Below are 22,861 nucleotides of genomic sequence, written 5' to 3' on the forward strand. Positions count from 1 at the left end.
TCCTGCTCAGCCAGTCCCCAGGAAGGGAAAGGCCTACACAGGGGCAGACCTCGGACCGTTAGGGAAGGAAGGAAGGGCCCCCTTCAGGTGCCTCATGACCACCTCCACCCCCTACCCAAGGCCTGGAAGCCAGCCTGCCCTGCTTTCCTTCCCAGGCCAGTCTCCAGAAGCAGCTCCCGTTACCATCTTTTGCAGTCAGAACTTCAGAGTCCCATCTCTTGCCCGTGTCACCTGAAGCAGCCAGGTCCCCAGGGAGTAATGAGCCCTCCTCCCTGTGTCACCACTCAGGAAGCATCACCATAGCAACCCCAGCAGCAAACAATGCTGCCTGTAAGATCTTCCCTACAGAGCTGCCCCTCCCAGCAATCAGGCTCAGAAGAAAATGGCCTGTCACCCACGAAGATCACCCAGAGGGCGGAATACATCCCATGTCAGAGAACCTTTCCGGCAGGTAGGGGCCCAGGCCCCATCCCTGGGGTGGGCCAGGCTTTCTCCAGGGCAGCAGATCTCTAGGCCCATGACCTCTGCTGTCTTCTCTTAGTCCCATAATACTGTGAACATGGAGCTCAGAACAGAGGAGAGGAGATGCCTGGTTATTACATCTGGGGTGGTCACAGAAGTGACAGGGACCTGGCCCACGAAACAGGGGACTTGTGGAATTAGAAAAGTCCTAGGAGTGTACTGGAGGAAGAGGCATCTTTGAAGAAGATGGGTAGTGCAGACAGACAGACGGCCTAGGTCCCAGCTCTGCCACTCACTCCCCTGGCACTTTGGATGAGTTATTTACCCTCATTGTATCTTGCTCTTTGCATCTTTGAGAAGGGGACCATGACAGCACCTGCTCATAGGGCTGTGAGGGTTAAACAAGGTGTGGATGAGTATTTGGCATATTTGCTACCGTTTATTTCATAGGGGTGGGGCCCAGAAAGGGGAGGGACCAACATTTTAAATGCTTTCTATACTTGCTGGTATTTTAATGAGAAGTGAGGGCAACACAGCAATGACAGAGAAATGAGTCACAGGAGGAGTCTAGGATAGAAAAGCACCCAGCCCCCAAGCTCTGTAGAAAGACTTCCCTTCTACACTTGGCTTGGTAAGGCATGTTTTTCCTCAGGATTTCCTCAGGCCTGATGTGTCCTGTTAGGAGCACCCATTCCTGGGCGGGAGTGTGGGCACTTCCTGGGCAGCACAATGGAGAGGATGGGTGAAAGGAAGGAGCGAAGAGGGGAAATTCAAGTTGAGGAAAGAGGGTAGGAAATCAAAGCCCAAACCGGAGAGATGGAAAGAGAACAGGTGAGAAGTCCATGAAGTTCCTGCAGGTAGGGGGAGAATAATACAGAGCAGACATGGTTCCATGCCAGTGTCCTGATGGGAACCCTGTGTCTGGAGGAGACTGGCAGCTTCTTTCCTCTGCGGCTGCTCCTGGAAGAAGAGGCAGAGTGCCGGCAAGCTCCCTTTGTCTCTCCCTAGATGGTCGAGGCCGGTGAGGCCCTACTGGCCTCCCACACGTGGCCTCAGCGTGAGTTCTTCCTCCCGGATGAGCCCTGGGAATGGCCTGGCTTCACCCGGCAAGCCTACCACCAGCTGGCCCTGAAGCTGCCACCCTGCACAGACATGAAGTCCAAGGTACACCACCGACTAATCCACCCGTGGAAGGATACAACGGAGCACACGTGGGGCTTCCACACGTGGCTCGACGTGGGGCGCTTGCCGGCTACCTTCCCCGCCAGGCCCGACAGGCCCTATGACAGTAATGTCTGGCGCAGGCTGACCAACTCCAGGGCTCACTGCCGCCCCCCAACGGAGCCCCCCATTCCCCCTCCCTCCTGGATGGGTCAAAACAGCTTTCTGACCTTCATCTGCAGTAATCCTCCTATCTTCTTGGATGCGAATAGGAAGAGCCAGGTGATGTTCAGGACAGCGAAGGAACTAAGAGAGATGGAGAAACTCAAACTGAGGAGTGAAGCAAGGGCACCTCCACTTGATGCCAATGGCAACATCCTGCCCCCAAAGAACTTCAAGAAGTAAGAGGCACTCCTTCCTCAGGGAGCTCACCCGCCAACCCACATTCAGGTGACCCCTCCCTCTCTCTGCTTCCTGTTGCTGATATCTCACTTGGTACTCTAACTTTCCCACCTCTGGTCATCAAAAACTAAACTCTGTTCTGAATGTAGCTGGAGGGAAGGGATGGAGGCAAGGGAAGGACAGCCAGGAGAGGGGTTCAATTTTTTAACTAAAATTATGGGGATGCGACCATGTACTTAACACCTGCTAGGCTCTGGGGAGACCGAGAAATGCCATGCAGTCCCCGCCCTCAAGGAGCTTACGAAAGGCAGGAACCTACTTATATACATGCGAGGAAAGAAATCTATCAATACAAGCGCACACGTGCTAAGTGCCCAAAGTGTGAGACAGAGGATGGGTCTTGTAATGATGTCCATTATTAATGGAAAAACCTGAAAGCTGGAGTTGGAGGCTAGAATTAAAGTCTAGACTGTGTTCCTTTGGCAAATTGCTTAGCTTTTCCAGACTCAGTTCCATCGTTGATTGTTAATAATTCCATTATCAACAAAATAGGCATGGTAAATACTATGCCTACCTCAGTGGTGAAGATAAAGTTGGTTAATGAATATACGAAAGCTCTAAACAAAAAATAGACATTATTACAGAAATTCAGATGAGGGAGGGAAGAAGGGGTTGCTGTGGGCTGGCACATCCTCCCAGGAAGGCTTCATGAGGAATTGGATGAAGGCTGGAAGGGTAGGAAGCCTTCGGAAAGGCAGAAAGGAGGGGCTGCCTGGTGTGAGCAGAGAGGAATGTGAAAGTTGCTATTTGAGAACCCCACAGCTCTCCCCACCTTGCCCATCGTGGGAACTCACAGATATTGCCATACTGGGTCCTGTCCAGTACGAGTGGCCGGAAAGGAAGAGAGGAATAAGGAATGGAATGTCTCAAATTCCAATCCCAAGGGCATTAACAGAAGCAGTGAGAGGTTGGAGGGGGAGGCGTGGAGATCTGTAATCTTAAAAAAGCAATGCCAATACTTGGTAATTTTGAGAGAAGATTTTTCAGGCCCTTCACTTCCCTCTACTGTCCCTACAATGAAGACTATTTTTTTATTTTTTATTTTTGTATATTTATTTATTTATTTATTTATATTTATTTATTTTTGCATGAAGATTATTGATGGCTAATATGGGCCAACACTAGGCACACAAAGGTGAAGACTTAGAACACTCCTCAAAAAAACTTAGTGAAATGAGAGTGCCAGATGTTGTTCTAATCACTTTAACTATATTATTTAATCCTCCCATTCCCTCGGAATAGAAACTATTATGATCAACCCCATGTTGCAGATGGGGCATCTGAAGCACAGAGAGCTCGACTATCTTGTTCACGTTCACACAGCCTGTGAACGGCAGGGCTAGGATTTGAACCCAGGGAGCTCAGCTCCCGAGCTGCATTCCTACCCACTCTGCTCCACTCCACTCTTGTCTGATTGGGGAATCAGACAAGTTCACAGACACGTCTAGTAGAACAGAATGGTCAGTAAAGGCAGTATAGGAAGATACAATTAGTCATAAAAGGAGCTCAGCACAGTGCCTGGCGTACAGTAATGATGTGTGACGTCAGGAGCAGCGTGGCCTCTGGGGGCAAGCAGGTCCAGGTGGCACTCTACCTAGCTCCATCACAAACCCGCTATACAACCTGAAGTTTCGCAAACTCTTCGAGTCTCACTTTCCTCAAGTATGTATTGGAGCCAGTCCATGCAGGGTTTTTAGAAGAGTCCTAGGGACGGGACCTGGTATACAGAAGGGGCTCTGTAAATCGTGTCATCATTAGTACAGCGTCTCCATGAGAGAAGGAGCCTGGTTTTGCTTATTGCTGCTGTAGGCCTAGCCCCTGGAGCCAGGAATGAAGGCCTGAGTCTCAGACAGGGTTTTGCTATTCACAGAGGAGGAGGTAGTTGAGCTGGCCCTTCAAGGCTGTGTACAAGTTCAGCAGGTGGGAACAAGAAAGAGTGGTGAGAGCAAAGGCCCACCCAGCTCTGTCATTCCTCTTGAGCCGCGCTGCCAGAGGTTATCGTTAATTGTTAAAATGGCTCTAGATCCATGAGAGAGCACATTCTGAGCATGAGAGACCCAGAGAACTTCAGACAAGGTCTAAGCCTCCAGATGCTCGTGATCTGGCTGGGAAATAGAACTTTTACATATAAACCCAGCCGTTCTCAGGTCTGGCGGTACATTGGAGTCACCTGGGCTTCTGGAGGAGCATGCTGAGGTTTGAGCCCCACCTGGGAGATTCTAACTTACCTGACCTGGGGTGGGGGGAGGGGTGGCCTGGGCACTAGTGTTTTTAAAAAGCTGCTGAGGGTGGTTCTTTCGTGCAGCCCGGCCTGAGAAGCTCTGATATAAACCAAAGACAGCAAACGGGGATACCTGTTGAACCAGGGGCAAAGCACGTTGAGCAACAGGAAATTTGCCACTATTCAAATATGGCTTTTAAAATGTCCACTTCCCACTGTTGAACTTAATATGACAGGCCTGTAGAAGACGAAGCCAGTAAACCAGGTGTCGGGAGGCAGCAGGTCAGAGCGGGAAGGGCTCTTGGATGGCGTCACATTCACCAGTGATGAGAAGGAGACTTGCGCTGAGTTCGCGCTCCTGGAGGGATAGTTAGAATCTGGATAATGATGTGACCTATAAATATGTCAAAAGGCTGGAAGATTGACCAGATAAACACAAGTATTCGAGCCTAATGCCAAACACGCACACACAGGGTGCAGGCCATTTGGAACAGAGTCATATGCAATTAGGAAAAGAGACGAAGGGATCCCACACGCGCTATCTCTCACTAGCCTGTGGGAGGCAGCAGCCTGACACTTTCCCATCTCAGCCCCTTCCACCATGCCTGATCTCTCCTTTGACCTCTGTTCTCTCCACACCTCCTCCCCCCAACAGGTACCGACACATCTCAGCTGGTGGGAGGTTTGAACCCCTCGGCCTCCAGCTCCTGCCCAACCCACTTCCCGATGATTCTGCCAGGGGCTGGCCATGCCCGAATCCTCTGCCTCATTATCGGGAGAATGCGCTCAAGTTGGCTTTGCTCCCCAGTGCGCCGCTAGACCAGGACCTCGTGAGAAGCTACCAAACCCTGATAGAGGACCGGGTGCTCTTGCCCCTCCACCATCTCCCCAAAGCACAACCCAGCCAAGACGTAGCGAGGAAGAGAAAGAGAAGAGCTGGACACACCTAGAAAAGCTTCCAGATGGGTGGGGACCATGGTGGGCAGACAGAACCCCATTCTCAACCAATGTGCCGTTAGCAAGAAGCCTTTGGGGTGGCTGAAGGACTCTGGCTTCTGCAGAACACAGCCTGTCCGCCATCCCCCCAACTTCAAGCCACCTCTGTAGCCCGGGCTCCTCACGAATCTACCGAAACCCTAAATTGTTCTCTGTCCTCCTTGGAGGACTCTTTCATAGCAGGTGGGAAGACTGCGGGGCGGGTAGAGCAGAGAGCACAAGGGGGATCCAGTTCCTAGGGCCAGAACGGGGAGTGGGGAGGAAGAACATGTGTGTGTGTGTGTGTGTGTGTGTGTGTGTGTGTGTGTGTGTTAGAGTGGGGGAAGAGGCGCTGTAAGAAATGTGGTAAGAAGTTACCTCTACTCCCATAGCCCATTGAAACAAGACTGGGATTGATCAGGGTACAGAAAGCTTCTTAGGCAAAAATAACCTTGATGCCACCCCTCCCTGGACCATTTGATGTCTGGACAAAGGCTGGAAGCAACTCTGCTGGGCTGCAGGTCCCACACAGGGTTTGGGGGAGCAAAGGCCAGGCCAAGGCTGGTGCTGGAGGATGGAAGAGTCAGGTCTGAGAAAGGCTGACCAGGCCTCCAGAAGAGACAGGAGCAGAACAAAGTAGAGATTTACAATCAAGGTCAGAGTGGTCCCCCCAGCACTTGACCTTCGGGCCTTGGGCCTGTGCTGCCGGAGACCCCAGATGCCTCAGCTTTTACGATGGGGTGCCAGGGACAAGTGGCCTAAAGTGGAGGCAGGCAAAGCACACTGGTCAGAAAGGTGCTGACCCCACCTGGGGTGGGGATTGGGTGGGGGAGGGCCTGCAAGAGGCCCAGTGGCGGTGGCAGGAGGAAGGTGACTGGAGAGGCAGCCTCTTGTCCCCATCATACCCCAAGTTTGTGACCCCAGCTGGGCTTTGCCTGGCCTTCTGCCCACTGCCTTTTTGTCTCCACTTTTCTCGAGCCCTGCAGGCTCCTCGGAATCCAAACAGCACCAGGGTTCTAGCCCTGGTTAACCACTAACCAGCTATGCGACCTTTGGGAAGGTCATCGTTTCCTCAGGCTTTCAGTTTTCTCTCTACACAGTGGGAGCCACTGGGGTATAAATAAAATCATACAAGCGAAGGACCTGCGAAGTGTCTGGCACATTGTAGACCCTCCATAAATGAAGCTATGTACCATTATTCTTAGTATAAAAGTAATAAATGGATGGAAGGAATCCATTTATTCCATCCACAGAAAGGAATGAAGTACTGCTCCATGCTACGATGTGGATGAACCTTGAAAACATCATGCTGAGTGACAGAATCCAGAAAAGGCCACATATTGTATGACTCCATTTATATGAAATGTCTAGAATAGGCAAATCCATAGACACAGAAGGTAAACCAGTAGTTGCCAGATGCTGAGGGAGGGGAGAATGGGGACTGACTGCTTGATGGTATCAGGGTTTTCTTTTGGGGTGATGAAAATATTTTGGAACTAGAACTGGTGGTTGTACAACATCATGAATGAACAGAATGCCACTGAATTATATACTTTAAAATGGTAAATTTGGTGTGAATTTCCTATTTGTAGTTAAAAATAATTATAATAAATAGGGTATGTAGAGTTTCCAAATTTCCTTATAGTTCCAAATCTATAATTCTATTCAACAGCCCTCTTTGCTGCCTCTCTCCATGGTACATGTGTGGGTGGGTGGGGAGCTCGAGAGCCGGCGGGGGGTGAAGGAGAATTTCCTGAGGACCCCAGGAAGTGCCGGGGCTCTGGGAACGTGCCTGTTCTTTCCACTCTGGATTAGGAACAGTGGTAGGAAGGAGGACGTCCCTTTACCTAGGATCCTAACATGTCAGAGCGGGGCTGGCCATTAGAAAACAACCTCAGTGTGTACATGGTAAACGAAGGCCCAGGGAGAAGTGACTTCTCCCGGCCACCAAGCCAGGCAGTCCCTGCCTCCTGGCTGTAGAACACGAGGCACAGGGCTTGGAGCTAGGGCTCCTGGGCCTGTGTTGTTATCCTCCTTCTCAGGCTACATGATGCCAGGGTTTTGTCACCTTCACAGTAGAGGCCCAGGGGATACTTGGAGGGTTAATATGAAGATTTGGGGGGTGGAAGGAAGGAGGCCTTGGAATTCTTCAGAGAAAGCCACTCACTCTCTGGCCTGGATCTAGGAGAGAGCCGAAAGGTAAGCTGCATTCACACAGACTCCTGCCTTGGCAGACCCAGACCACCCCAGAGGCTGCCAGTCTCACATCAGAAGGACTTTCACCCCACCCACCACTTTCCTGCTGTCCTCTCTGGGCCTCATTCCTGCTGGCAGTGGGCTACAGCGTTGTCAGGGGCCCTCTTGTCCAGCGGCCAGCCAGAGATGTGGAAGCAAGACTCCTGAAATTCCTGAACTCCAGTAGGTCATGGAGATCTGGGGACAACAATAACATCTACACGTCCTCCTGGCCTGGGGACTCTGTAAGGCAATCCAATCCCCAGCTCAGCCTGCTAGCAACTACGAACACCCCCCCACCCCGCCACGTACACTAATGAATATGGAGTTCTGGAAAGCCTTTGGTGGGGCAGAGTTGGGGATCCCTGTCACCTGGGTCTGCCTTAAAGACCTGTTCTCTCACCACAACTTTGAGAGTAGATCTGAGAGGAAGGCAGGGACGGACACCCCCCCTCACCGCCACACACCCAGCACGCCACCCCCACAGAAAGAACATCCAGTGTCCCGCGGAATGCCACCAGTTCATAGACCCTAACTAATCCCAGCACAGAGGCTTTCAGGTGCTCGTCGGGTCAGCACCTCCCCTTCCGCAGCCTCCCATTTTCTAAACCCAGGACTGGTCTCATGAGCTGGGTTGTTGAGGCCAGAGAAATGGCTGGGGGACAGTGAGTGCTGGAAGCTGTGGGGGCTGGGAACCCTTGGGGGAGATACAGAGCCAGCCACTTTGCCAGTCATGATCTCAGCCTTCAGTCTTTAACTGGCTGTCTCCTGTCTAATTGCCATGCCTCAAAAAGCCCCAGCGCTGCTCTCTGACATGGCAAATCAGAGCTAAGATTGTCTCTCCAGCCTGCCCCAAACTCACTCCCCACCTTCTCCAGGACACTCATCCTCTTGTTTCTACGCATCGCTGATTCACTTGTTGAGGCCTTTTGTTTTCCTGCTTCTCTTCCACGTCTGAGTACTTTCCTAGTTGTACTGTCCACTGAACCACATACGTTTACTCTTCATTACACCATGTGAGTAATTTCAGCTGCCTATTTATCTTTATAATCAGTGGTTTCTGTGGCTATTCATATGCTTGTCTACCTCAGGTTAGTCTCCAGCCAACACACCCTCTACACATACCAGGACAGACCCTCACAAATGCTATGTGCTTGTAAGATAATGCTGCTGCATCTTGCCATTGTTCAAATTCCAAGGTAGAAGTTTGGATGTGGCTTTCCTTAGCCCACCACCATTTTCCTGGATGTTCAGTGGGCACTGACACTATGTGTCATGGCGTGGCTCCTAGATAACAGCCAGTGACTTCTTTAGCACAGGATCACTAGAAAGTGGAGGTCATGTCCAGGGGTGCCAAGGGCAGGCCCACAGCTTAGGCAAGAAGGAAGAAAAAAATGGAGGGAAATTGAAACAGGAAAGGAAGTAGATCAACACAGGAGGGAGGAAGAGAAATGCCGACGTCAGAAAGGCAGAACAGGAATCTCTGTCAGAGCTCAGCGGTCCAGAATGTTTGGAAGGAGTTGGGCAATTTTGACAGATTCTCTGAGAGCACTTGCAGGATAAAAATTAGGGTACAGAGCCCAGGGGATGAGAGAGATTGGTAAATAATAGGGGAATGAGTAGAAAGGGTGATTGCCCGTGAGTGTGTGTCTATGACATCATCTGGATTCTGTGACTGAAAAAAATCAGGTGGGGAGCTCAACTGGCTTTTCCAGTGTCTCATCACCTGAGTAGCTGGGAGGACAACTATGCACATTTCCTCCCATGTCCTCTGGAGTCCTGCTGAATAAGTCATTCAACAATTTTGTCTAAGAAGAGAGAGGAGACAAACAATCACAAAAACCCTACCCTGACAAAGCCTAAGATCTAGTGGAAAGATGGACAAGTAAACAATTAAAATAGTGGGAGGAATAATGTAATAGATACTGATCCAGCTGTAGAAAGGGGAGTGCCTTCTATGCCTCTGTGTGTGTGTGTGTGTGTGTGTGTGTGTGTGTTGCAAGCACGCGCATGGGTGTATGGATGTATAGTTCCCAAATAACAGCAAACATTTACTCAGCACTTCGTATGTGTTAGGCAATGTTTTGAGAGCTTTTCACAAATCAACCCGTTTAATTGTAACAACGCTAGGAGGTCGGTCTCATTATGATCTCCATCTTAGAGATGAGTAAAGTGGGGTACAGTGGGGCACTTACCCATTGTGCTATATTCTGCTTCTCACTTAAACTTCATGGCAATTCTACAAATTTCACGTTCTTTCAGTTTTACAGATAGGAAGTAGATTCCAAAAGAATTAAGCATTTCACTCAAAGATAGCTAGTAAATCGCTGAGCTGGAATACTTGACCAAGCTTGTCTGAGCTCAATATCCCATGTTCAGTCTGCTTTCATCAACAGAGACAAACACTTGACCTTCTCGTGCCTTAGTTTTGCCAATCATAAAATAGGAGAGAAATATCCTAGTGCCAAGCACAAAACATTTCACTAGCCTGGTGGTCTTTGGAAGATGTACCTCTGGGGGTGGAGGGAGGGTGGTCAATTTTCAAAACTGGCCCAGGCCTCCTGGGACCCTCACTGGACAGGAGAATTCTGGAAAACAGCTCATTTCTGTCTTCTGCAGATCTGACATGGCCAGAGGAGAAAGCCTGAAATAGAACTGGCTGCCCTTACCTCTCCACGGGCTCAAGGGAGCCGTTTGTCTAGCTCTGAATAACCCCTTCTATGAAGAATATTCTGGGAATTTCCTAATGCGGCAGGACATTTGACTGGATGATTTCACTGTGCCAAATGAACTCTCCTTCCCATCCTACCGTCAGAGATACGAATTGGCACTATTCAGCCAGAGGATTAAAAAGAAAAGGTGTAAGATATTTAAAAGCATGAAAGGTCATCAAGAGAAGGTTGTGAACCAGTGCACCTCCATCTCAACTGTGGCTTGGACAAGGAGAGCTTGTGAATACAGCTATAGGGATTCTGATTAGCTGTAAAGAAGAACTTCCTAATATAGTGGAGAAATGCTGGAATAGATTATATCCGGTTCAAAGAAACAAGCTGTGAATGTTTTTAGACAGGTGCTCTTCAACAGAAATGTCATGGAGCCTTATATGTAACTTTAAATTCTTTAGTTGCCATATTAAAAAAGTAAAAAGAAACAGGTTAAATTAAGTTTTATGATACATTTTATTTAACCCAATAGAGCCAAAATATTATCCGTAAAATAATGGAATCAGTGTAAAAATAATTAATGAGATATTTCACATTGTGTTTTACATTGTTTTCTAGGCACGTCTCAAGTGCGGAATAACCACATGTAGCTAGAGGACACTGTATTGGTCAGCACAAGTCTAGGATTGCACACGACTGTCAGACACCCAGTGGGAAATACAAGGTGTAGTCTGGTTTTATTTAAAGGCACAAAGTTCTCTAGGAAACCTGATGGCCTATGAGAGTAAAGGCCAAGAAAACCTAACCTTTTGGAGCACGTCTTAGCCTCCCTCATTGCTAGAAACATAAAGCCCCATCGCCCTCTGGGAATTCTTAGAACCCACTCTGCAGTGTTTTGCATTCTCTTTCAGTAGAGAGAAGTGGACTCCCTCAGGTCTGTCAGATTCAGTGTTCGGGAGGGTGGGAAGAGCGGGGTGCCCAAAAGAACAAGGAATAGGGTTCCATCCTGGGATAGACAGGTAAGCTCTGTTTTCTCCACGGGAGGAGTGGGTGCCCCTCACCCTGCCAGTCTGTCTTGTTGGTGGGAACAGGAGGAGCCAGTGGGACAGAGGGGTGGACAGGATCAAATGTACCCGTCTGGGGTGCAGTGTGGGACATAAGCACTGCCTCGGAGAGTTCTTTGTGACACCCCCTTTTCCAGCTCCCTGCATGGCCCTCTCCCTCACCGTGTTCTCATCTCTGCACAATGTCATCTGCTCTAAAAGAGACTCCCCACCCCCTTGTATCGCTCTCTTTCCTCCAACTCAGTTTTATTTTTCTTCAACTTAGCACTACCTGACATTATAAATTTAGTTCATTGTTTGCTTTCTTCATTGGAATGAGAATTCCATGAGGGCAGGGGCTTCTTAGGTTCAGCACTATACACCCAGGGACTGGCTCAGTGTCTGACACATAGTAGGTGTTCAATAAATATTTTTGACTGAATTCTTTGTGAAAGGAAAACTTGTTATAATTCAAAGGAAAACCAATTGTACACTTCCATTTTTTCTCATAAAATTTCTGAATTTGGATCCATTCACTTCAACATCTATGTGAACGGCAAGATGAAATAAATGGGAGAAATTACAGATATTTCCAGTGTCCTGGAAAGGAAAACCTCTGCTTCTTCTATTCTTTACAATCCAGAATGGTTTCACCTTCCTCAGTAATGTTCCTGGAAATTTTCTCCCTCTATGTCTCATCATTCGAGTGCAATGTAGTTATTTTTTGTGAATGAATTGGTTTGTTGAATTCTATAACCATTTAGTTAAAAAATGAGGGGAGGGAACCAAGGTGAATTATTGGTAAGGACACAGACAACCCAGCTGAGGTTACAAACTGGCTGCATGCTCTACTCTGTCATTCTCTACCATCCTATTAAAGGGATTTCTTTAGATCCTGAGAAAGAAGAGTTCAGAACTTTGTATGGTCAGAGCATTCCCGTTCAGCCTGCAACTTGGGTAAAGAATAAATTTACAAAGAAAGAAACCAAGGAACACAAAAAGGCAAAAGCGTCTCCTTGCCACTGAGTCCCACCAAAATGGTGAGATAGATAGTAAGGGAGTATTAGTTTGGGCTGAAGAACACAAGGGCCCACTGCCTCCTTCTCCACACCTGCATTCCAGAGAATGGCATTTCCTGAGCACAAGTGCTTCCGAGGGCCAGGCAGCAAAGGCCTTATGTGACCAACTGGAGAAGAGGAGCTGATGTCCCCAGCCTCACCCCATCCAAATCGGAAATTCCAGTCTCCATTCTACACTCAGGTACAGTTACTCTTCCCTGGGATGCAGCCTACAGGCCGAAGGACACCCGAGTTCTGACACATCCCATCCATGTTGTCAGGCTGGCCTAGAGTCGTCTCACTCTCATTCACTGATAGCATTACTCCTCCAAAACATGAACGAATAAAGGTCTCTGGAAGATGTTGAAGAATTTTCAAACCTGAGGAATGAATTGCTGAGAATAAAGGTGGAGGAGATACTTTCCAGCGCTGGGGCCTGTACACAGCGTCATAGTATACAGGCCAAGCTCACTCACTGCCCTGGCAATGCATACAGTTAGTCCTACGGAAACCACCACAGGAACCCAGTTCAGCATGTCAGTGGACCCTCTTCAACCTCTATCCCAGGCAAATGTGTGGTGGTGATGGATGTCAAAGCTGGGGAGAGAGCTGGACTATTTCACTAAAATCAAGTCTAATTGAAGCCAGGATCTACTGGGCCAGAGCTTGGTAAGTGAAGTCGTTCAATAGTTTGGTTTTCATTCTATGTTGATCACCTCCATCACTAGTCCCCTTTTGGCATAATGGAAACTGAGCAGGACTTGGGAGACAGAACACAAAGGTCTGATTCCTGGTTCTGACGTACAATAACTTAGGCAAGTTTTCCAAGTCTTAGGGTATTACTTTCCAGGGGCTGCCATAATGAAGTACCATAAACTGGCTGGCTTGCAGAAGAGAAATTCATTGTTTCACAGTGATAGAGGCTAGAAGTCCAAGATCAAGGTGTGGGCGGGGTTGGCTCTTTCTGAGGCGTGAGAAGAGGATCTATTCCATGCCTCCCTTCCAGCTTCTGGTGGCCGGCTGGCAATCCTTGGCTTATAGATGCATCAACCTATTCTCAGCCTTCATGCTCACATGGTATTCTTCCTGTGTGTCTTTCTTTGTATCCAAATTTTCCCATATGTCCCCAGTATGACATAGTCATATTGGCTTAGAGCCCATCTTAACTTGACTTCTCTGTAAAAGCCCTCTCTCCAAACAAGACCACCTTCTGAGGTGCTGTGGATTAGGACTTTAACACATGAATTGGGCAGGACACAAATGAATCCATAATGCTTAGCTGGTTTCCTCATCTTTAAACGGGGATCACAATACAATTCTCCCTATCATAGTAGTGGTTGTGAAAGTGCCTCAAAGAGGTTTGGTCCATAGGAGGCCAGTGGATATCTGGTTGGTGCTGTCTGGACCAGATTGCGTCCCAAGGGAGCAGGGCGTGGATGGGGTACTCATTCTGTGAGTGTCCAGCACATGTGAGCAGGGGCTTGACCAATGCAAATCTGACGACAGATAAGCCAGAGCTATAAAATGTCTGCTATCAAGTGTTGGTGAAGAAGTCACCGTGGACCCCCTCATACACTGCTGACGGGAGTACACAGTGGTGTAAATACTTTGGAGGGCAGTTTGGCATTATGTACAAATGGGGAAGCTGTTCCACTCAGATATGTACTCTAGAGAAATGCTTATACACGTCCCCAGGAGATATGTGCAAAAAAGTTCATAGCAGCTTTGGTTGAAACTAAAAAAATGAAAACCTGAATTTCCTAAATGTGATTCCTGTATTCATATACAGGAATATGATACAGCAGTTAAAGTGAATTAACTAGAGCTATGCACATGTCATGGATGAATCTCACTAATAACATGCTGAGCCGGAATGGGCAAGTTGCAGAACACATACACTGGGTCAGGCAAAGTGGAACGCTGTGTAGCTTAGGATACAGACACATCGTATATGCATATAGAGTATGGAGAGAAACATGGGAACGACAAACACCAATTCGGGGAGGATGCTACGTGGGGAGAAGGGGAGGTGTCTGCATTTTTAAAATGAGGTCGCAAGTAAAGGGCATTGGTTATTCTTTATAACTTTCTGCCTGTTTGAATTCTGACAGTTTTTGAAGAGCCAGGCCTGGAGGAGACTTACATAAAGGAGAGGGAGGAGCTGGGCCCCACTGTGGGGACATCCAGAGCTGCTCTTGTCACTCCCTGGAACCCAGAACCCAAAGTAAATAAGCTAGAGACCCCTCTGACACCTGCCACGCTGCAAGGCCAAGACCCTGAAAGGTGCTCTCCTGGTGAGGGGCAGGACCAGAGGCAAGGACATGTGACGCTGTCCCTCTTGTTCTCAACATAGTTATTGGCCTGCACCCTTGGGCTGCGAGAATCCCAGGTGGAGGAGACTGGGGGCCACAGAGCCGACCAGCGCCCACGCACAGGCACGCACACGCCTGTGTGCCCCACGCACACCAAGCACGCAGGCTGCTGCTTCAAACCACCTGACAGTTTACAGCACTCTTACGGCCCCTTGTGTGTACACACACACACACACACACACACACACACTCCTTCCACCGCCCCTTCCAGCCAGGACCCCAGAATTACAGCTGCTGCAGAGCCTGTCAGCCGCAGGCCCCGCCGACCGCCCTCCCTTCTCGTGCTGGGTTTTTCCAGCGCGGCCTCACTCCCTCTACTGCAATCTCTGGGAATTGGTGTCTGACGCGGCTGCTCCTGCACATTATTTATTTATTTCCTCTTTTCCTCCTGCTGAGACCCTTCTGTCAGGAGAGATACAGCCTGGGACGGAGCCAGGCAGGAAGCTACAGGGACACAGGAGGCAGAGAGCCCTGAGGGAAGCGTCCCTCAGAAGCCCCCACTCCGCTCATAAGCTCATCCAGCCCTACAGGGGCCATGAGCAGCAGGCAGGAGGCCATGAGACTGGGGAGAGACTCCAGTAGGAGGGGACAGGAGGCAGAGCTTCGGGACCGAGCCCACCTGAGCCAGCAGCGCCGGCTCAAACAGGCCACCCAGTTCCTGCACAAGGATTCTGCTGACCTGCTCCCCCTGGACAGCCTCAAGAGGCTCGGCACCTCCAAGGACTTGGTGAGGCAGCCCTCCCCCCTCCCCACCCCGCGGAAGTCCTCTGGCCCTTTTCTCCCACCTCCCCAGCCCTACCTGAGGCTGGGGGTGAGGTGAGACCCTAAGCCTTCAGGTTCCCCTCCGTCACTGGGAGTGGGGGACAGGCAGTCCTGCCAACTGGAGGGGCTCCCTTTGACCATTGTCCGCTCTTCACTGGGGATGTTCCCACAGCTTGTGGGCTCTGAGGGGACCCTATTCTCATTGCTCAGCTCCCCCCAGTAATCCAAGGCTTATTTCGGGGTGTGCTCTGCTGTAGAGGAGCAGAGGCTTTGCGGGACACAGGACGCTCTGGAGCAGTCATTTACGGCTGGGAGGGCCTGGCGGATCTGCAGTTCAGGGATGGATTCCCCTCTCTGTAAACCAGAATCCCCCACATGGGCCAGGCCACTCATTTGCCTTTTCCCCTCAGAATGAAGCATTAAAGGCCTCCGTCCTGCCAAAGCATCTGGGTTTTCCTATGGCTCCTGCCAGGCCACCTGCCTCGAGTGTCCTCTTCCTCTCTCTTAGCCTCCCTCCAGGCTCCTTTCCTTCCAGCCCCTCACAGCACCTTTGGCGGCTGGAGGGAGCCGGGTGGGGAGTAACAGTGAGGAGGTGAGAGGGCCAGGGCACAAGGCACGCACACATTCCCCTTGGACAGCGAGGTTAGGCATGGCCTTTGAAGCCACGTTGCTCGGGTTCAGACCCTGCTCTGCCACTTACTCGGGCAAGTTACTTTACGTCTCCGTGCCTCAGTTTCTTCATCTGTTAAATGAGGATAAAATTAACAGTATCTACCTCCTGGGGTTGTTGTGGACTTAGAACAGTGCCTGGGTGACAAAAAGCACTATCTAAATGCTACCTCGCGTTATTCCTTCAGCTACTATTCCAGTGCGCCGCAGACAGGAAAGTAAGCTCTGTGAGGTCCAGAGAACATGGAATCGTATCTGGCTTCTTGCTCATAGAAGATAGAAAGACTGTTGTAGAAAGGTTTGGCACTCTGTTCACGCTCCCATCTCCTAATCTGAGGGTCTAAGAGGAGGGGACTCCCTGAGAGGTCTGAGGCCGTTTCCAGGGGTCTCAGGCCGCTCAGCTGCCCCTTCTTCCCGGGCGCCTGGAGGCAAACGCAGCTCCTCACTGCCTTTCCTGCCCCAGCCCTACCTTTCCAAATTCCTCCCAGTCAAACGTTCCCCCTCCAGGAACACTGCGCAGTGGCCAGGCAATCCCCTGCCCACGTCCTGGCAGCTCCCAAAGAAGAAAAGCCATCAGACTGAGGTTTCAATCCAGAGGACCTCCAGGGATTATTCCTTCCTGCACACAGCAAGCACAGCTGAGAAAGGACGGAGCAGGGAAGTGGGCTCTTGGGCTCCCAGTGCCTAGTCCCTCACAGCCTCTGCCTTTTGGGGACCATCCTACAAGGATTTGGCCCTGGAGAAGGGCCACTCCCACGGGAAAGGTGGGAGGAGCGCTAGGAACTGCTGACCAGTCCCAGGGCCAGTCCCTTTTCCCAGAGCCCGGTTTCCTGCTGGCAGCAGCCTCAAGGGCCTCATTAGGCCAAGGATGGAAAAACAATCCCAGGCTCCCAAGGAGAGAGGGCAGGTGGAGAACCCTGTGTGGAGCCTGGAAGGATACAGTCTTCTACAGCAAGCATTTATTGAGGGCCTATTTATATGCTGTGCCAGGCCCTGGGATATAAAGATGAATGAGTTGCAGACTTGAGCTCAAGGACTCCCAGGCTAACGGGGGAGTGAATAACATTTGTGAGAAGCCCAGCCTCCTGTGTGGAGGGAGGAGTACAAGGAAGTCAGAGAGGGCTTCCTGGAGGAGGTACACCTGCACTAATTACCAGATGGTAATCCCAGGTTTAAGACAAGAACCTCTCTCCCGAATAAAGAGTAGTTAGTTCTTGAACAGTGTGTTAAGCTAGTCATCCAGTCTGGCCCCGGAAAGAGAGAGACAGAGGAGTCTTAGGAAGAGGGGAGAGCAGGAGCAATGGCTTGGAAGCAGGAAAACAGTCTCGGGTAGCAGTATATGCAGGGTGGCTGGGGCAGATGTGTGGGGGATGGGGTGGGAGGGGGACATAGGCAGATTCAGGCAGTGACCAGGTCATGTGAGCCGTGGAGCTCCTTAAAAAGTATGAGCTCTACCACGTAAGCATTGGCGGGAGGGGGTGCTTTGATGGATTTTAAACAGGGGTGTAACATGGTTAGTTTTGTTTCATTTCGGTGCTTCTCAAACTGTAATGTACACATGAATCATCTGAGCCTCTTGTTAAAAGGCAGCTTCTGATTCAGTACGCCCCAATTCTGCATTGCTAACAGGCTTCCAAGCGATGTGAAAGCTGCTGAGCTGAGGAGCTGAGGAGCTACTGTGAGTAGCAAGGGATTTAGATAATCATTGGCTTTGAGCAGGTGTACTTGAGAGGAGGCAGGATGCACTTGAGAGGAGGCAGGATGCGGGCAGGTTCCTATGAACGTAAGGAGGCGTCCCAGTGATCCAGGAGAGCTGCGGTGAGGCTGGAATAAAGCAGTAATGGATGGCAGGGATGGAGGCAAAACTGGTAGAATTAGGAAGTGACTGGGGGAGGGGAGGTTTGCAGGTGAAGGAGAATCCAATGATGACTCCCAGCATCCCAGTTTTGACTGCTTTTCCCCTTTTTTGTTTGTTTTTGTTACTTTGACTTCTTTTCATCACACCATCGACACAGGGATCTGTAACCCATGGAAGGATGAGGCCAGAGGAGGAAAAAAAGAAAAACCATCCAAAATAAAAACGTGTTGTAGACTAGAGACAGAATTTCCCCCAAGCATGATACTAGTTCCTGAAGTGCCCCATCAGCCAATATTGACATGGCCTAGAATGTCATGACATGACATGTCAGGACATGGCTCTCCTCTTCCCATTTCTTCATCACTGAGCACTCTATTGGGGTCCCAGAGAAATGGCATGCTTTGATCCTGGGGTTGACTCTGCTCTAATGATCTGACTGCTGGGATCCTCGGGTAAGCTCCTGCCCCTTTCTTCCTGCTGTGAGACTCAGGACAGGGTGGGCTTGGGGACAACGTCCTGGGATAGCTAAGCTGGGGGAAGGGAGCAGCCTGGATACTTGGGCTTAGACCCGTCTGCCTTCCTTGTTCTGCGATGGAGCCAGCAGCCGCACAGCGTGATCCAAAGACGCCTGGTGGAGGGAAACCAGAGTCGGCTTCAGGGGGAGTCCCCCCTGATGCAGGCCTTGACTCATGGCCAGGAGAACAGGAGGAAGACCAGCACGACAGAGATTCCAGCTCTTCTGCTCAACTGCAAGGTGAGAGGTCTCCCGGGCACTGGCTCTCATTAACAATCCTGCCTGGGACTGGCTCACTTCACCCATCTCCTTTCTGCCCGGGGTGCGGGAAGGAGGGAGGAAGAAAAGGCACCTCTCCCCCACGCCTGGACCTAAAAATGGGATCCCCTATCTTCTTTACTGTCTGTCTCAAAGCACCTTCCCTCTGCGCAATTCCATCTGTCACCACCATTACGCCGTCTCCTTTATCAAAGTATAATCCTTAGATGTGAAAATGTAAATACTCTTCAGTGGGCTCTTCACATACAGAGGGTGCCAAAAAATGTTTACACATTTTAAGAAAGGAAAACTGCAATTAAAATTGTAATACTCAATGTATACCAATAACAAAAGATGAATACAAGTCACGTTTGACTTCTGCAATCACAAGAGGGGCTCAAAGTGGTTCCCATCAGCGTCCAGACTCTTGTGATTACGGTGAACTACTGCTTGAGCAACGCTGACCAAAAGTGTCCACTTGTATACATTTTGGCACCCCCGGTAATGGTGTGTGTTGTATGGATAATGCAATCCTCCTGGAAAAAGCTCAGGTGAGGCCTTGTCATCTCTGGAGCCACTGAACCACCCAACCAATACTGAAGCTTCCTAATAAATGCCCAGTGTTCTTATGCCGCTGTCTTTGCTCGGCCACAGTCATTCTGCATCCACATTCTATAATCTTCTAAGTCTCAAATGTTACTTCCTCCTTGAAACCTTTTCCTGATTTCCCCTCAAGGAAACAGCCTTTCCTCCCTCTCAATGTCTAGGGCACTTACTCACCATCCTTTCACAGACCTTAAGACTTTCTACCATACGAATTTCACTTTCCCTGGATTCCTAAAGAACAGCATTCATTGCTGTGCCTGCCAGCCACATATCTGTGCACCACAGACGCTCAATAAATGTTTGGAATAATAAAACTGTGTGTTTGTGATATCCGAATGTAACCCAAAATGTCTGTATAGATCCAAAAGAATGTGTCTCCCGTTGTTCCCCATGGTGAACCCCTCGCTTCCCCACATCTGGATTTCCTAACAAGATGTCCTGGTCTTCTCATCCCTCCTCTCCTCCTAACTAGATTTCTCTAACCTGGAGGCTCTCAACCTCCCAAGAATTCCCCTAAACAACCAGATCACCATTTCCGGTCAAATCGTTCCCAAATGTATGGATGGATTCACCACCACATGCAGCTCACTTCCTTTTTTGATTCCTTTATCTGAGCCAGTTTTGCCTCAACTGTCCCACAAAACCACCTTTAAAGACTCGGTTCATCCCTTTCATGTGCTTTGGAAAGGGAACCACCAGGGCTAGGAAAGTGAAGGATCCAGCCAATGGCTTCTGGGCTCACCGAGTCCCCACAACCCTCTTTCTCAGTGCCAGGACCAGGCGCTTAGGGTGGCCGTGGACACCGGCACCCAACACAACCAGATCTCCGCTGGATGCCTCAGCCGCCTGGGGTAAGACTTTGGCCCCAAAGAGTGGACGGGACGGGGCTTCTTTTGGGAGCAAAGAAAATACTCTGCAATTAGGTAGTGACAGCTGCTTATGGCACTGTGAATATACTAAAAACCACCGAATCGTACCCTTTAAAAGGGTGACTTTTATATTACGTGAACTGTATCTCAATAAAGCTCTTATTTAACTAAAAGAGTCGATCGGGACTCTGGCAGAGAAGACAGGGATTTGGACCCCATGTGGGGCCAGGGACTGGGTGAGAACCCAAGGTGGTGGGAGGACCGTTAGCGGACTAAAGGGATGGGGGTGGGGACCGGGGTGGCCATAACCCTTGCTTCCCAACCACAGGTTAGGGAAGAGGGTCCTAAAAGCCCCAGGGGGGGACCTGGCACCTGGGCCCACAACCCAGGTGGAGCAGCTGGAGCTACAGCTAGGCCAGGAGACCGTGGCATGTTCCGCCCAGGTGGTGGGTAAGTCCTCCCTTCACCAATAATCCAGCTTCTCACCTCTTCTACCTTTCTCTCCTGGGAGGGGCAAAGGCAGAAACTTGCAGCCTTGCCAGCACCAGACAGGTATCCCCAAAGATTCTCTGACTATCCCCAATGTCTGTGCCAAGATTCTCAAACCTTGGGGGGTGGTTCGGGCAGAGAAGGGGCACGTGCTGACAGCAGGGCAGCAGTGACCACAGGTACCCTCCAGCCTCTCCTGTTTCCAAATGATTCCTGCAGATGTTGAGAGTCCTGAATTCTGCCTTGGACTACAGACCCTGCTTTCTCTCAAGGTAAGAAGGATGCTAGCACTTGCACCCACACTTGGGGCCTGACCCAAGGGCTGGGCAAGAGAGGTAGGAGGCCCAGGTGTGGAAGCCTGGGTCAGGTTCCGATGAGAAAGACAGGCAGATGTGCGCTTTTGCTTTCTTAGAGTTTCCTGATTTCTCCACAAGTGAAAAATATGGAGAACTGGGTCCCTCCCCAACAGGATTCCTGGTGGATGGAAACAGGGAAGCAAGGAGCACGGGGACGCTGTGGGAAGTGGGAGGCGGGACAAAAAGGAGGGGAATGGGAGAAAGGTTACCTGCGGAGGCGAGCCCCCCTTCCCCTCCACACCTCACAGTGCTGCATCGACCTGGAGCGTGGCGTGCTGCGGCTGAAGGCCCCCTTCTCAGAGCTGCCCTTCCTGCCTTGGTACCAAGAGCCTGGCGAGTGATTGTTGTTCCCGTCAGTCCCCAGGGGGAAGCACCTTGACGTGGGGGAAGAGCCGTGTGGGGTATGGGGACATCACTACAGCCAGGTAGCTGGGGACGACTTTGTTGTCCCTTTTGTCACCACCCTGACCCTGCTGTCCCATTTCCCTCAGTCAGCCACATTCCTCTCTGCTTCTCAGCAACTTCCCTACCCCGAGGAGATTTCCCTAGAGAGCCCAGGTTCCCAGGGTTCTGGTTTCCCTGTTCTCTCTCTCGTTCCGCTCCCGAGAAGAGTGAAGCCAAATCGGGACTGCAGAAAAGGACACAAGCAAAATGGGGCTGTGGGCTGGGCCGTGGCAGGGTAGGTGCTGGCCTGAGTCAAAGGCTGGAGCCTACTACTGCCTTCCACCTGTCCCCCAACTCCACCCCAAACACCCCTCAATTGCCTACATTCCCATGTCTCTCACCTCACCTTTTGGGGCGCATTATCTCTCACAACTAGAAATCACACCTCACCAACCTGGGTCCCTGGCCCTGCTGGTGCCTACCTTTCTGATTCTGTACATGTCTGCTCACAGTTGAGTGGGGGAAGAAACAATGAATGGAATAATTTAGTACAACAGGAAGGTGGTTTGGTAGAGGAATGCTAACTTACAAGGCTGGGAGCTTTGTTAGTTACCGTTTCTGGGCTTGCAAACATCAGAAGCCAGTTATTATTTGATTACCCTGGGCAAAACCTTGGATAGACCTCCAACTTTTGCTCTGTGTCTTTATCCTTCTCCACTTGCTTTTTCACCCACTGGGCCCCTAAACTTTGGGGTGTGTGTGGAACATCCCTGTGGAGAACTGCCCCCAAAGGTGAACAGGATGGTGGGGTTGTGAATTGTGACTTCACCTAACCAGTATGCCTTCTTATTTCTAGAACTATCCACCTCATTAGACCTTCTTCCTGCCCCTCATCTCTGGCCTTGTGAGCTGGAGCTTGTCTTGTTTTGGAATCAGTGGCTTTCTATCCCCCACCAGGCTCTGAGCCAAAGCAAAGAGACAAGGAGCCTTTTCTGAGTTCACTGTGAAGAGAGGAACCCAAACCTTAAGAAGCCAGACCCCTGAGTGTCTTTCTGGCTGGTTTGAGCATCTTAAATCATGGATTAGGGGTAAAGGAAGAGAGTGGTGTAACTAACCCGAACTAGGGAACTAGGACTTTGGGCTGGAAATGAAATATTGAGCCAAGGGTAGATTAGAAAAGAACCGAGATACAAGGCCCATGACACCTGGCCTTACCTTTCTCGACGGAGTCCCCTGTCCTCACAAAGACAGGAGAGGGGCTCACTGTGACCTGTGCGATAGCACCCTGGTCCCTCACTGCCACGCTCCACGACCTCTACTTTCCTGGGCTCAGCCTGTTCCTGCCCCGTCTGCCTCCTGCTGCTCCTGTTATTGCAGACCCCAGGCCCTACGGCAGGCCCTCAGCTTAGCTCTTCTCCATTTCAATAAATACCTGTTTCTCCAT

General features: G+C 50.3%; 2 protein-coding genes across 3 annotated transcripts; both read left to right on the forward strand.

Moving 5' to 3' along the window:
• Window positions 1-339: 339 nt before the first annotated feature.
• Window positions 340-5,476, forward strand: TEX52 (testis expressed 52). 2 transcript variants are annotated; one of them, XM_033118384.1, is made up of 3 exons: window positions 340-451; window positions 1,471-2,024; window positions 4,962-5,476. In XM_033118384.1, the coding sequence occupies exons 1-3, from the start codon at window positions 383-385 to the stop codon at window positions 5,254-5,256; spliced, it is 918 nt and encodes a 305-aa protein (XP_032974275.1). In that variant the 5' UTR covers window positions 340-382; the 3' UTR covers window positions 5,257-5,476. The 2 variants fall into 2 exon arrangements, with proteins under 2 accessions (XP_032974275.1, XP_032974276.1); XM_033118385.1 differs by having other exon boundaries at window positions 1,471-2,073; window positions 4,962-5,088.
• A 9,481-nt stretch (window positions 5,477-14,957) lies between these two features.
• NRIP2 (nuclear receptor interacting protein 2) lies at window positions 14,958-22,806 on the forward strand. The gene is made up of 6 exons (XM_033118760.1): window positions 14,958-15,379; window positions 18,543-18,695; window positions 20,088-20,170; window positions 20,517-20,638; window positions 20,897-20,949; window positions 21,282-22,806. The coding sequence occupies exons 1-6, from the start codon at window positions 15,188-15,190 to the stop codon at window positions 21,372-21,374; spliced, it is 696 nt and encodes a 231-aa protein (XP_032974651.1). The 5' UTR covers window positions 14,958-15,187; the 3' UTR covers window positions 21,375-22,806.
• The last annotated feature ends 55 nt before the right edge of the window (window positions 22,807-22,861 follow it).

The sequence above is a fragment of the Rhinolophus ferrumequinum genome, chromosome 10 (assembly GCF_004115265.2).
Source record: "Rhinolophus ferrumequinum isolate MPI-CBG mRhiFer1 chromosome 10, mRhiFer1_v1.p, whole genome shotgun sequence".
In the NCBI taxonomy this organism is placed as follows: Eukaryota; Metazoa; Chordata; class Mammalia; order Chiroptera; family Rhinolophidae; genus Rhinolophus; species Rhinolophus ferrumequinum.